The 13836-nt window shown below is 49.0% G+C and overlaps 1 protein-coding gene across 5 annotated transcripts in view; it reads left to right on the top strand.

The window, feature by feature from the left end:
• The window catches only part of LOC149367666 (uncharacterized), a 53971-nt gene that overhangs the window by 29465 nt on the left and 10670 nt on the right, over positions 1-13836 (top strand). For all 5 annotated transcript variants that reach the window (XM_089556696.1, XM_089556706.1, XM_089556711.1 and 2 more), the window contains exons 7-10: positions 542-679; positions 3720-3880; positions 5198-5338; positions 5935-6169. In XM_089556696.1, the coding sequence (XP_089412822.1) occupies positions 542-679; positions 3720-3880; positions 5198-5338; positions 5935-6169 (675 nt within the window). The remainder of the gene's footprint in view (positions 1-541; positions 680-3719; positions 3881-5197; positions 5339-5934; positions 6170-13836) is intronic.

Raw genomic sequence — 13836 nt, 5'->3', positions numbered from 1 at the left:
CATTGGGAGAGTGAAATAGGAGGGGGAAGCCCCGCCAAAATCGAGTTGAGGGCAGCGTTTTGTTTGCTTGTACTATTTTGAAATTTCTTCATTGAATAACTCCCGTTCCAGTGCATCGATTCCTGTAATTCTTTTTAAATCAGCATCTGTGTGACATAAAGGAGTCACCTGAAGTATAGCCGGTATCCCCCCAAACAGTGTTTCGCAGCCCCTTTAAGGAACAGCGGTTATCTTGCCTTCTTCGACCTAAGCCCACTTCTCCCTCTTGATTTCGACTAGGATGTCATTAACCCGCGTTTGTTCCCTCACCCACTCTGCCCTCTTCCGATCTCTTAACGTTACACCTGTCATTTTTCTTTCCATAGCTCGCTGCATTGTCCTTAACTATGAGGGGGGAAACCCCCCGTAGGCTAGCATGCCTGTGGTCCATTCCTGATGGTCCGTTACGTCCGTGCCTCTTATAACTGTATGTGTTAGAAGTGATGCATAGACTGCACTGCTTGGCATTGTGGGCTGCTCATGGTCTTCTCCTCCTGTGCAGGGTCCGCAGCTCAGTGGGTGGCAGCAGGGGCAAGGAGCGCCAACGCAGCACCATCGTGATCCGGGACACCCCAAGCCCTGCCATCAGTGTCATCACCATCAGCTCAGACTCCGAAGACGACTGCGACACGCCTGCCTGGTGGGTGTGCGATGAGATAAGGACACGGCGGTACATCCTTCTCGCGGCGAAGACGCTGTTAGCACAAAAGCACTGTTCCAAGGTGCAAACCCGGAGGAAGATCTTGCAATGTTATCCATGTGTGTAGGTTTGGGTCTTGGGTCATCAGTGCCAACAATGCTGCCATCCCACATCGCTTACATTCCTAGCGCCTCCGCTTGGCTGATACAGTAAAACCTTGTTAACCTGGATCTCACGGGACTAGGAAAAATGTCCGAGTTAACGGAATTCCGGATTATCGAATGTACCAAGAAAACGAGAAAAAAAATTACGCAGCATGAACATACCTTTATTGCTTGAAAAACTGCGTTATTTCCGTTTGTTTCGTCGCCGGAATCTGCGCTACAACGATCTTTCTCAACCCCATCAGGTGATGGTTCGCACGCTCACTGTCACGGGATTCTACGCAGAATTCCTCTAGAACGGCGAGAGCCTCGGCGGCCTCCCGCACAGTGCGACGTCGCGGCGGCTGATCTGGATTTTCATCATCGGAACACTGATTCTCCTCCACGCCGAGCACTTCCGATATGATGTCATTATTGGCCGGCTGCTGTTGCCGCTTCGCTGGGGGGGGGGGGGGCGGCCACCATAACAGCAAAGCGTGACAGCAGAGACAGCACGCACCAGAAGTCTAACGCAACGGGCACGAGTCTGCACACAACACGTCTTTTCGCACACTCGCAACACAGCTGCAGCACAGGCGTAGCGTGGGTCAAATGGGCTGAGCAGCACGCGCGTATATCCAGTGACAAAGTAAGCCTAGCAAGCCGTCTCGTCGTCCTTTGCAACTTTTAGTGGTTGCTGGATGGCTGAATGCTCGACCAGTGCGCTGGGTGGTGGCTAGCGCCACCTGGCCACTGATCGCTCTCTCACTATCATCATCACATCTCTCGCCTCCTGCGGCCGTTTCTCATCTTGTTTCAGTTTGTGTGGCTCTCCTCGGCTGCGCCGGCTTCATCGTCGGTTAGGGGTGTTTGAACATTCGGGCCGCCGAGTATGGACGTTTCGATAGCTCTCGCCGGGGTTGTCCGAGTTAACCGATACGCGGCTAAATGCTGCCGAGTTAACAAGCGTTTAACGCCATTGAACTACACACATTTTTGCCGGGACCGCGGTGCGTGTCCGAGTTAACCGAATTTCCGAGTTATCGAGATCCGGGTAAGCGAGGTTTTACTGTACTTCCGTCCCTGCTCCCAACGTGCGAGAGCCATTGGCATTGGAATCACACGAGCAACCAGCAGTATTCATGCACTTTTGGTTTCCCATGTTTACAGAATTGAGGCAAAAATTGTCATTTTATTTAATTAGAAACAGAGCTCGTATGTGCTGGAAAAGGCAAAGTGCTGCTACCACCAGCCATTTTCACAAGCAGACTGCAGTGCATTGAAACGGTGTTTGGTTTGCTGCAGACTGAATTGGGGAGCAGGAAAAAGTGGTCCAGTTTAATAAATGGGCACTTCAGTGGAGTGACTTTTCAAGTGCGCTTGGCTGTGGTTCAAGTAATGGCGGTTTTCGGTAACTGTGGTTACTGCTGTCCAGACAGCAGACCAAACCGTGGCTATTGCAAACCGAGCTTGGCGACCTCGGTTTACGTCGTTAACCGAGCGACGTCTTTTGTGCCCGTAGGCATCACAGTGCAGAAAGCTCGCGAGCTGACCACCTTGAAAAATGTACTTTATTCACACTAAATCATGCTTCAAGAGCAACACATCAGTAGTGTGTATAGTGACGTGCGACGGCGCTTTTATGCAGCCTTCTATCTCTTCCGAAGGCACAGCAACAGCATACTGCAACAATGTCATGCAGCGCTCAAGGTGCACATTTTACCGCCATTACACCGAAAAATGTCCGGCCGCAGCACCGGGTTCTGCAAGCTTATCTCAATGGTGCTGCCTGCCAGCGCGGTGGACGACAGCGCTCTGGTGCACTACTCCCTAAGCTCGCTAGGCCTAATTTGTTTCACTCGAAGCAGCAGGTCGTGATCGAAGCCACAGTGAACGGCACTTTTGAATTGACCAACTTGTGGCACTTGTTGTTTCATATTAAAACAAAGATATACGAGGGATTTCAGCGACGCCTTAGCAGTGGAGCTGGCGTGCAAGCAGATCAGGTCAGCCCCGCTGCAACAGCAGCAGCTGCTATGTGGCTGCGAACACAAAACTAGCACAAATCGCAGTTATTACTCTTGGCAGCAGCTCGGTACAGGTCGGCGATCCTCAAGGAGGATTCCTTTTTGACATTCCCGTATCCCAGGACTTATTATTTATGAGAATAAGCTTAGCATGGTTTTCTGATGCTGGCGCCAGAGGTCCGCTGTTGAGATGTTTCTTCGGCGTGGGCGGTTTGTGGGTGGTGTGGCGATATGTATTCGGCTGTGGAGGTAGTGCTGCAACCATACAGCGTCGTCAGATGGCACTTTTGACCCTGCGCCAGCTGCGCTGCTAGATATTTGCAAATGTCGCTTCTCTCCGGATCATGGCGTCACTTCAGTCATTGCACCGCAACCCAGAACGGTGGTGAGGATTGTGACAACAGTGAACCGTGATTCGAGATAACCGCAGTTAAGTTTGGTATCCATGGTTAAGCATAGCCGCTTTTAGACTGCCCGTGTGACCGCAGGTCAACCAACAGGCGGCTGACAGAGCAAGATGGTCATCTGCACATGCCTACTGTCAGACAGATGGGCTAGTACGATCATCGTCGGCTAGACGCGACATCGTCGACAAATTGCAGTGGCAAGTTCGGGGGTGCGATCATTACGTGGGGAATAGAATAAATTAAATTTTGCGCACAAAATTCGGGGGTGCGCGAGTGTGATCATTATGCGAGTAATAGGGTAGGACAGGAGCTCAGTTTTTTTTAGGGACTGAACCCAGGTCCTCCAGCTGAATAGTTGAGTGCCCCAACTCCTGAGTTGGGAACGTGACTGAAAATAATAGTGTTAACTGTGGGAAATTGCCCATAGCTTTGAGTGTGATGAGGCTTTGTGATGTGTGTGCAGTGGTGGGTCGTGCAAGGGTGGCCGCGGCTGCCGCCAGTGCCTGGCCCCCTCCCTGCGGCCCCTGCAGGCAGTGCCCCTGGTGAGCTCCTCGTGCGCCAGCGTGGTGCCCCTGACCCCCGAAGAGGAGCACCGCTGCTCCTACCAGTCGACGCCCCGACAGGGTGAGTGGGGCACCTTTGGCAGCCCCTGGCGGGGGGGGGGGGGGGGGGGGGGGGTTTCCACAGGGACAGGGTCAGTCGGAGGGAACTGGTGAAATCCTAAAGCATGACTACTTTGGACATCATGTCACTGGAACATCAGTTTATGCCTCAGTTTATGCTCTTTTCTAACGATATCTCTTATGCCACGAGCGGCAACATGGTGGCCGGGAGGTGTGAACGAGGCAGCATTTCAGCGGTGGCGGATTTCGATCCCTCTCACTGCCGAATGCCCAAGTGTGACCGAGTCGCACCAGTGTGGATGCTGAACACAAATTCTTCCGCTGTGTACACTTCCATTATATTCACCATATCGTGAAGTGACCTATCTATTGGAGGATACAGGTACACTTCATCGAACACACATTCACCAGCATGGTGAAAAAATAGCGTGTAGTCGCCCGCATAGCAGTCGGTCCACGCTGCCATTTTTTTCCCTCCTGCTCAACTGCACTCACGCTGGGTTCATGTCCTTGTGTCGTGTCTTGCCGTCCGCACGGGAGTGTGGAGCCACTTGAGGCAGTAGTGTTGTGAAGAGCTCCTCTAGGGCCGGGATCGATGAAAGGACGCATGAAGGCAGTTACTAGCTGCCTTAACTGTGAGGATGCGCCAGGGACGACCTTACTTAGGGCTCCTCAGTAAGAAAGCTTCCAGGTCGACCTGGGGGTGCCTCACTGCAGTGAAGGCTTCCTTACTGAGGTAAGGGGGTAGAATAGGAAAACTTTTAATGTCCAACATACAGAGGATAGCCGGAGGGCTACCCGCCTAGACGACAGCCGAAAGGTCTTGACTCTCGGCGGCGGCTTTGGCCAGTCGGACTAGTTGTAGCTGAGTCGCTGGGTAGGAGCACAGTAGTAAGGTCTCCCATTGGTATTTCGTGTTTATACCTTGTCCCTCCCGGGGGGGTGTGAGGACATTCCCATAGTATGTGGTCCAAGGTGGCCCTAAGTTCGCAGTTTGCGCATTTGTCTGAAAACTGCCCTGGGTACATGAGACTCCAGAGGGCCGGGTTTGGAAAGGTGTAAGTTTGTAACCGGCGCGAGTTAACAGCTTGGTATCTGGACAAGGATCTATCCGCTGGAGGAAGTCTAGCTCCTTGCAAATGGCGCCGGTGTCTGTCCGAGGTAAAGGGGTTAATGTTACACCCATCATTTCTCTTTCCGTAGCTCGCTGTGTTGTCCAAGCTGAACCTTTGTGTTTTCCTTTTCTCAGTTGTAGCAGTGATACTTCCTGGGTGTCAGTCGGTGTAAAAAGGATCTTCTTTCTTGGGGCACCACACAGGCTGTGGCAGCCGGGCGCGTGCCCAGGCGGACAGTTCCAGCTGGAGCCAGCCGCTGGGCAGCTGGGCAGTGGTGCCCCCTACCTTGGAGCCCACATCCGAAGCCACCCCGTCGGTCTTCCAGCGCCGGGGCAGTGCCACAGGTGGGTGGTGGTGGTACAGTGCACCTGACCAGTTGGGTGATCTGGGTGGGCTGTTCAGTCATCATCAAGTCATTCGGCCTTTGTGAGCAGCCACTGCGTTTCTCAAATCAGAGCATGTATTTGTAGGTGGGTTGTGTGACAGCAGTAATAGGGGGTATTCAAAGTTCCGCAAGTGCGCTTTCCCGCATAACAGTGTTGCCCAAAACAAGATGGCTGACCATGCATTTCCAGCCGAAGCAAAGCAGGAAAGACTGGTTTTTTGTTTGATTCTTGCAAAATACGTTTCTTACGTTCTATCCACACCTTCAGCGCCTCTCCTGTAGCCCATGTAGTTCCTTTATAGCGAAGTCGGCCATCATATCTTTGGCAACATAGTTATGTGGGAAAGCGCACTTGCGGAATTTTGAATGAAACTTTTGAATACGAATCAGATATGAAATGTAAAAGAATGTCTTTGAGTGTTGGATGTCTGCTCAGTATGAAAAACATATTCTCAACGTCGTCATCAGCCTGGCTACGCAGGGCACAGGCCTCGTAATCTGATTCAGTGCCCGGGGCAAACAGGTTGCTTTCATTCCTTCTCCTGCGATGTGCAGTGATGCTGCCCACATCGTCGTCGTCGGGTGGTGGCCAGCAGGCAGTGGTCACCAGTGGCTCCAGTGGGCGCATCCCCCGCATGGCCAGCTGCATCACGGTGCCGGACTCGGACTCGGAGGGGCACTACAGCCCTGCCCGGGCCCTGCCCAACTTCACCAGCTCCGTGCTGGCCGCCAAGGCCATCAAGCCCGAGCCCCAGAGGGACGCTGCTCCACCACTGCTGTTGCCCACCAGGTGGGTGCTCTGTTCCCCGAAATACTTGTACATGCAGTCGACGACCGATTTTTCACACCCTCAAGGCACCGCGAAAATGTCCGAAACAATTCTTTCTATTGAGCTAGAGGCCGGAAAAAGTGATATATGCTCTTTTGAACCATGCCTCGCTTCCGTGCGAGCAGGTCCGCCTGAATCTCAGCGAGAGTCGCCGTTTCTTCTTAAGCCGACGAAAGAGTTGCGACCGCTTGCATCAGCTCAGCTTGCTTTGGCTGCGCGGCTGCAGGCTAATCGTCGTCGTCGCTCTGTGACTCTGCGAATACTTGGGTCATCCGTCAGCCCAGCACATAGTTCCAGTTCGTTGTCCACGTCCGTGAACTGGGAAAACGAGACGGTCGACGGAATTTCGACGCCTGCAGTGCGAAGGTCGTCAGTGAGGGGTTCACTGCCAGGCCCAGACAGCTGCTCGCCATTGATGTCCTCGTCCGCAGCGGCTGACTTGCCATTCAACATAAATCCTGCGTGGCAGAGGCAGTTGTGGGTGCGACCGACTTCCATGCGTTGACAGGCATGCTTAGTGCTCCAAGCAAATCGAGGCACAACACCCCACGCAAAAGCAAGCCTGACGATAGTTCACCTTGAGGTTGCGTTTTCCATCAGCTGTAGGCCACTTGTCGTGTTCGGTGGCAAGAACTTGATGCGCACCTTCAAGTTGTTAATGTGCCCATGGGCTGCACAGTTGTCCACGAACAACAAAACTTTGCGGCCTTCTAGATCAACTTTTCTATCTAGTTTCGTGACATAACTTTCAAAAAGCTGCTGGGTAATCCATGCTTTCATTATTTGCCTCGTACATGACAGGCAGGTACTTCACGCCTTTAAAGCACCTCGGAGATTTCGACTTGCCAATGACGAGCATCGGCAGTTTTTCTGTCTCCGATATATTGCTGCCGACCAAAACAGTAATCCTCTCCTTACTGTGTTTGCCACCATGGCAAGGATCACCGGGAAAAGCAAGAGTCTGCCCTCGCATAAGCTTAAAAAAAAAAAAGTGTCTCGTCACAGTGTTGTCCGGCATGTACTGCTGCAAGAGCGACTGTAGCTTTTCACAGCGGTAGTCCGCAACAGTGCTCATGTCAACAGCTGCACTTTGGTAAATTGGTTTTTGAGGAAAGGAAATGGTTCAGTATCTGTCTCGCATATATATCGGTGGACACCTGAACTATGCTGTAAGGGAAGGGAGGAAGGTAGGAGTGAAAGAAGAGAGAAAGAGGTGCCTTTTGCCGCACAGTTTTTTAAAACTGGTTTGGTTTGGTTTATGGGGTTTAACGTCCCAAAGCGACTAAGGCTATGAGAGACGCCGTAGTGGAGGGCTCCGGAAATTTCCACCACCTGGGGTTCTTTAACGTGCACTGACATCGCACAGCACACGGGCCTCTAGAATTTCTCCTCCAAAGAAATTCTAGCCGCCGCGGCCGGGATCGAACCCGCGTCTTTTGGGTTAGCAGCCGAGCACCATAGCCACTGAGCCACCGCGGCGGCACTTTTTTTTTTGAGGTCAAAACGCTTCTTGAAGTTTCATGCCTTAAATCCACCAGTGTTCATTTGAAGGGCCATTGTCTCGCATTTCTGTTTGAGGAGGCCACCTTACTGGCTACCGTAGACTTCAGCCATACAAGGATGAGGAGCTTTGGGTAGCTGCCTCGGCCTATATTTTTCTGTGGCCTCCAAAATCTTCTCCTTGTTTTTTATGTAGCCTGAAAGAGTCTGCTTAGAAATCTTGAACTCTTTCATGACGTCTGCCTGCGACCGGCCACCTTCCACGAGCTTCACGATAGCCGCTTTCTTCGCCATTGACACGGTGACGTAGTTGTCCTGCTTCATCGGAGCTTTTGAGGCCGATGACATGGGTGATTTCTTCTCCATTATGAATTGGCACACTTGGCTTGGCAGAACATAGGGCAGTCGTCGGGAGCCTGTCTCTGGATCAACACCAACCCCGTCGAGTGCCTCCTTGCTGCCGGGTTGCACAAAAAAAAATAAGTATACAGTGAAAGCTCGTTAATTCGAACCTCGATAATTCGAACTACACTACTTGGTCCGGCCAAGCTCCATAGAGATCTGTGTATAAAAAAGCCCGTTAATTTGAAAGCGAGTCTGTTCCGCTATGGATAATTCGAACTACGTGCAGCCGTGTCTGGGCCTGGGCGGCTTGGCACACACAGCACGTGGCAAAAAAAAAAAAGAAGGCACCTCCGCATAGTTAGGTGCTGTGCACGTCCTAAACAGGGAAACAAGATGGAACCAGATAAAACCATGGAAGAGTGGGCAAAGCCTAAATGGCGCCATCACTGGTGCGGCGGCCCAGCCGCTGGAGGGTTGGGAGGGGCCGCGGCCACCTGCCCCCTCTTTTCCGCACAACCTCCGAAAACTAAATACTTGTTGATTCGAGCCCTGTTATTTCGGAAATACGGATAAGTTCTGTCGGCGCGGTCCCAGCCAACGCCCATGAAAAGACTTCGGACGGGCGCTACCAATTACGCGCGAAAAACTTTTTTTTTTCTTTACAAGTGTCGTCCATCCTTCCCCCAACGGAAGGATGGGCCGCCAACGGAAGCACGCGGCTTCATGAGGCCGGCTTTTAGCATCGCGTGTTCCAATGATTGAGTGGCAGTAGACGCCCCAATCTCTATGCTCCAATCGCCCATGGCGAACGGACTGAAAACGAGGCTTGCACAGCTGGTCAAGCACTGGCACTCTGCCAAGTTCGTTTCCCCCCTTGCACTAGAGCTAACGTCGAAAGGCACCATGGTGTTATCGCTGCGCGGCATCTTGGTGCACTGCCAAGAAATGCGTCGTGGACCGTGATGGTCCACGTGCGAAACGGAGGAAAGCGTTAACGACTGACGCTTTTTTTTTTTTCAAATTCTTAGGCAGAAATCGGGGTGGGTGGGTTTATTATGCAAGTGGGTTCGTTACGCGAGTAAATACGGTACATATACCGTAATGCAAATGGTTATTGTCAGTTTTTTCGAGGCCATTCGATAATTCTAACATTGGATAATTCAAACATTTTTCCCGGTCCCTTGAAGTTCGAATTAACGAGCTTTTACTGTATATAAATAAAAAATGCCTTATGAATTCCGAAAACAGCTCTTTGAAGCGAAGCACTGAAGACGACTTGGATTTCAAATTTACCGAAAAGATAGAATAAGCAAAAGGGGCGGCGGAGTATTAATTGCAGTTAATAATAACATTTTATCTTTCCTTGTGGATATTCCATGTGAACTGGAAATCATATGGGTAGCAATAGCATCCCGCCTCGGTAACACTGTCTTAGGCATCTGCTACAGGCCCCCGGACTCCCCTGCCACGTTTGTCGCTGACCTACATGATATCACGGCTATTCGAACCAGATTTCCTAAATCTGACATTTTCTTGTTCGGGGATTTTAATTACCCAGACATTGATTGGCTGAACCTATGTTCACATTCATCTGCCTCTAATGAGTTCATGCAGCTAACACTCGACTTTTCTTTTGTTCAACTAGTCAATGCTCCAACACGCGATGCTAATATTTTAGACCTTATTTTATCATCTGCTCCAGAGAGGGTTAGTGATATATCTTATAATGACGGGTTCAGTGATCATCAGCTTCTTCAGTTATCGATTAATTCCCCTTATTACTCCAGTGGTGGAACTGCTGCGCCAATTGCGCCAAACTGCGCCAAATGGGAAATCCTGCTACATGCTGCTACAAAATCGGTTTTCTGCCTACTTTTGCGCCACTCCTGCGCCGAAATATCTCCGAATAACTCCAATAACTCTGCTGAGAACGAAACCGAAACTCATTTCCGTGAAACCAAAACTGATGTCTGCCGGCAACACTTCCGGCAACGCATCTACCGGCAGCCACATCGCCATCGCTGCTTTGCAACCGAAGGTGTACAAAGGCGCACTGCCTGTGTGGATGGACACTTCACGTCTTCGATGTCTTTGTCAAAGCTGAAAGGCAACAGAATTTATGACTAACTTATATCGGGCAGTCCAGCTGCCATTCCTATGACACAAGGATTAATCAGAGCGGTGAAAGGATCGCGGAAGCGTCAGCTGCAACGGTTGGGGGCGGATGCAGAAGAGACCCGTGCAAAACAAGCGAAACAAGACTGTGATGTACAGGACATAGACACCCAGAAAAGAGGTCAGAATGAAGAGAAGGCACAAGAAGAGTTCAGACTGGCCAGGAATATGATCACCAATGCTGAGCTGCTTTTCACAAAAGGTGTCAAGTCTAAACATTTTGCAGACGTTGAGAGTGGACAAGCCCTTCTGAAGAATGGACAGGAAAAGCTCGCAGCGGCACTGTCTAAGCTGGAGTGATCAAGAAAAGGGAAGAAATAGTACCTGAAAATTTGTTTTAAGAACGGTATCATTTTTTATAGTTCTGTTGAGCATCCCGTTATGTCGCTCTTCTGAATAAAAACGGCAGTGTTTTAGGAGAACCTCCTGTTTTGCTTATTTCCGGCTCTTTTTAAGGAACCAAGCACTTTAAACTGCATTTGGGATTGAAGCTTGCTATTGCATGGCTGTGGTTGCTAAAAACGTCTGAGCAAATGCCTGTTCCAGAAATACAACAAAGCTTCTTTATTTAAAATAACTGTTTTTTGGCATGAAATTTTGGTACGAAGCTTTTCTTTTTGTGCTACAAAAGCTCGAATTCTGCTACAAAATGCCATTTTTCCTGCTACAAAACTTAAAATTGCTGCTACAAACTGCGATTTCTTCTGCTACAAAAGCTGCTACAAGAAGCCAGTTGCCAGTTCCACCACTGTTACTCACGCCGCACCCAACCAAAACAGATTCTAAATTACAGGAAGGCTGACTTTGACGCTATTAATCGTTGTCTCGAGCATTTCTCCGAAATTTTTGTGCATGATTTTTCATCCCGGTCTGTTAACGAAAACTGGACTTTGTTCAAAGAAAAAATAGCGAAACTGGTGTGCAAACACATTCCGAGAATAACATTACGGGTCAACATATCTAAACCTTGGTATAACAATTCCTTACGAGCATTGAAAAACAAGAAAAAACGTCTTTTCAGAGCCGCGAAACGATTGCGCACTGATTCTGCGCATGCTGAGCACAGACTGTGTGAAGCATCATACTGCCATGCCATCCGGAAGGCCAAACATAAATTTTTATCCCAGGACCTTCAATCGCTCATAAAAAATAACCCCGCAAAATTTTGGAAAACAATTTCCCCGTCACGCACGTCGGACACCATTTCATTGCTTGATGAAAACAAATGTCCAATACCCCAAGAGAACTGTCCAGTCACGTTTAATGACTACTTCACATCAGTATTCACTACCGAAGACTATTCCAACCTACCTCAACCCCAAGAACTCAATTACCCATTCATGACTACAATAGATATAACAGCAGAAGGCGTAGCATCTCTAATTAACAGTCTTAAGGTATCAACTTCCTCAGGGGTAGACGGAATAAATACAAAAATTCTCAAACACACCATACATCCCTCTAGTATCATTCTGTGTCATATTTTCAGGCAATCTTTAGCAACCGGCGCAATTCCTTATGACTGGAAGATTGGCAAAATAATCCCTGTTTACAAATCTGGCGACAAAAACACAGTAACTACCGCCCCATATCACTAACGAGTATTCCATGTAAGTTACTTGAACACATCGTTGCATCTAACGTCACGCGCCATCTCAAGAACAATGATTTCTTTTTCCCACGCCAGCACGGATTCAGAAAAGGGTTTTCCTGTGATACACAACTAATTGAACTTACCAGTGATTTATTCAAGAACATGGATGAAAACTACCAAACTGACTGCATATTCATTGACTTTTCCAGAGCGTTTGACCGTGTTGCCCATTGTCGCCTTATAGCTAAAATATCGTCGCTTAATTTAGACTCGCTAACTGTCTCCTGGATCCGGAACTTCATATCTTTTCGAAAGCAGTTCACGGTAACAAACAACTTTTCATCACCCCTTAGTGACGTCACTTCTGGCGTCCCTCAGGGAAGTGTTCTCGGTCCCTTATTATTTTCAATTTTCATAAATGACCTGCCATCGCATCTTACATCATCAGTCCGACTGTTCGCCGATGACTGCATAATTTATCGCCAAATCCGCTCAACCACTGACCATGCAATTCTTCAGCAGGACCTTGAATGTGTAACTAACTGGTGCACATCATGGCAAATGACACTTAATACTGACAAATGTAAAATCATGACAGTTAGCCGGAAGCATTCAAACTCGCTATTCACTTATTCCCTTAACAGTGTCACACTATCCCGCACGTCTTCCTATAAATACCTTGGCGTTTATCTGACTTCTAATCTTTCTTGGGCGGAACATATTCAATGCATAACTGCCAAAGCATCGCGCACGCTTGGCTACCTGAAAAGAAATCTTCATAGCGCACCTGTTTCTACCCGCAAGCTAGCATACTTAACATTTGTCCGTCCCCAACTAGAATATGCATCAGCCATCTGGTCACCACATCAGGCTTATTTAATTCATTCACTCGAAGCAATTCAGAACCGTGCAGCGCGTTTTATTTCTCACGACTACAACCGTCATTCCAGCGTAACAAGCATCAAGTTATCTTTATCGCTAACAAGTTTACAGACACGTAGGGATATCGCACTTCTTTGCTTACTACAGAAACTAATATACAGTCGTCACGCGTCCACACTGCCACTTACACGCCCAATGCGCACTTCACGTCGCCTACATAATAACCTTAGCTTCCAACGTCTATTCGGCCGAACACTCGCGTTTAATTCTTCTGCTTTGCCACGTGCTATCAAGTGTTGGAATGGCCTTCCGGATTGCATTGCTACCATACGTGACCCATTAATCTTCAAAAACGAATTGACCACCTTCATGCATCCATGATATTGTACATAAATTGTGTTCGTATGTGTTGTCAAATCCATGCAGTGCCGCTATTTGTTTGCTGTTTTTCCTCGGTGTCAATATATTACGTTTTTTTTTCAAGTACAGTGTAATAATTGTTTGCAGTCCAATGTATTTAATATTGTTTACTTTTGTTCTCTCCACTTTGTACCATCTTTTGTCTGCTAAATATTGTAACCCCTCCCCTCACACAATGTTCCAAGTGTGGAACCTGTGAGGTATTTGTATAAATAAATAAATAAATGCGAGCCACAGTAGCGACAGCACGACCACGACTAGGCCTACTCGCTGCGCTCGGCAGCGCACGGCAAACACCGATGAACAGGCAGCTGAAGCATCGAAGTGGGCTAAAGCAAAAAAAAAAAGCGGAAGCAGAGGCTGCTAGACTGTAGCTTCAATCCAGCATCCGGCATGCAAGGCTGGCATCCGTTTCGGGGCTATGGGAGGAAGAAGTGAACTAAGATGGCGGCGACACTGCTCAGCAGTTGGCCCGGCAGACGCTTGGGAAGTCCGGAAAATGGAACACCCCTCCTTTGAATGTCCGAAATTTCGAGCCGCACGATACATTAGCTTTATGAGGTATGTCCTGGTGCCTGAAAAAAGTCCGAACAACCAAGCATGTCCGAAAAATTAGGCGTCTGAAAAATCAGTCGTCGACTGTACCATATTTACTCAGATGTAATGACCTTTTCTTTTTTTACTGGAAATAGAAGTTATAATCGGATATCAT

The sequence above is a fragment of the Amblyomma mixtum genome, chromosome 1, assembly GCF_055824585.1.
Source record: "Amblyomma mixtum isolate Tamu chromosome 1, ASM5582458v1, whole genome shotgun sequence".
In the NCBI taxonomy this organism is placed as follows: Eukaryota; Metazoa; Arthropoda; class Arachnida; order Ixodida; family Ixodidae; genus Amblyomma; species Amblyomma mixtum.
This window is presented reverse-complemented; position numbering and strand designations above follow the sequence as displayed.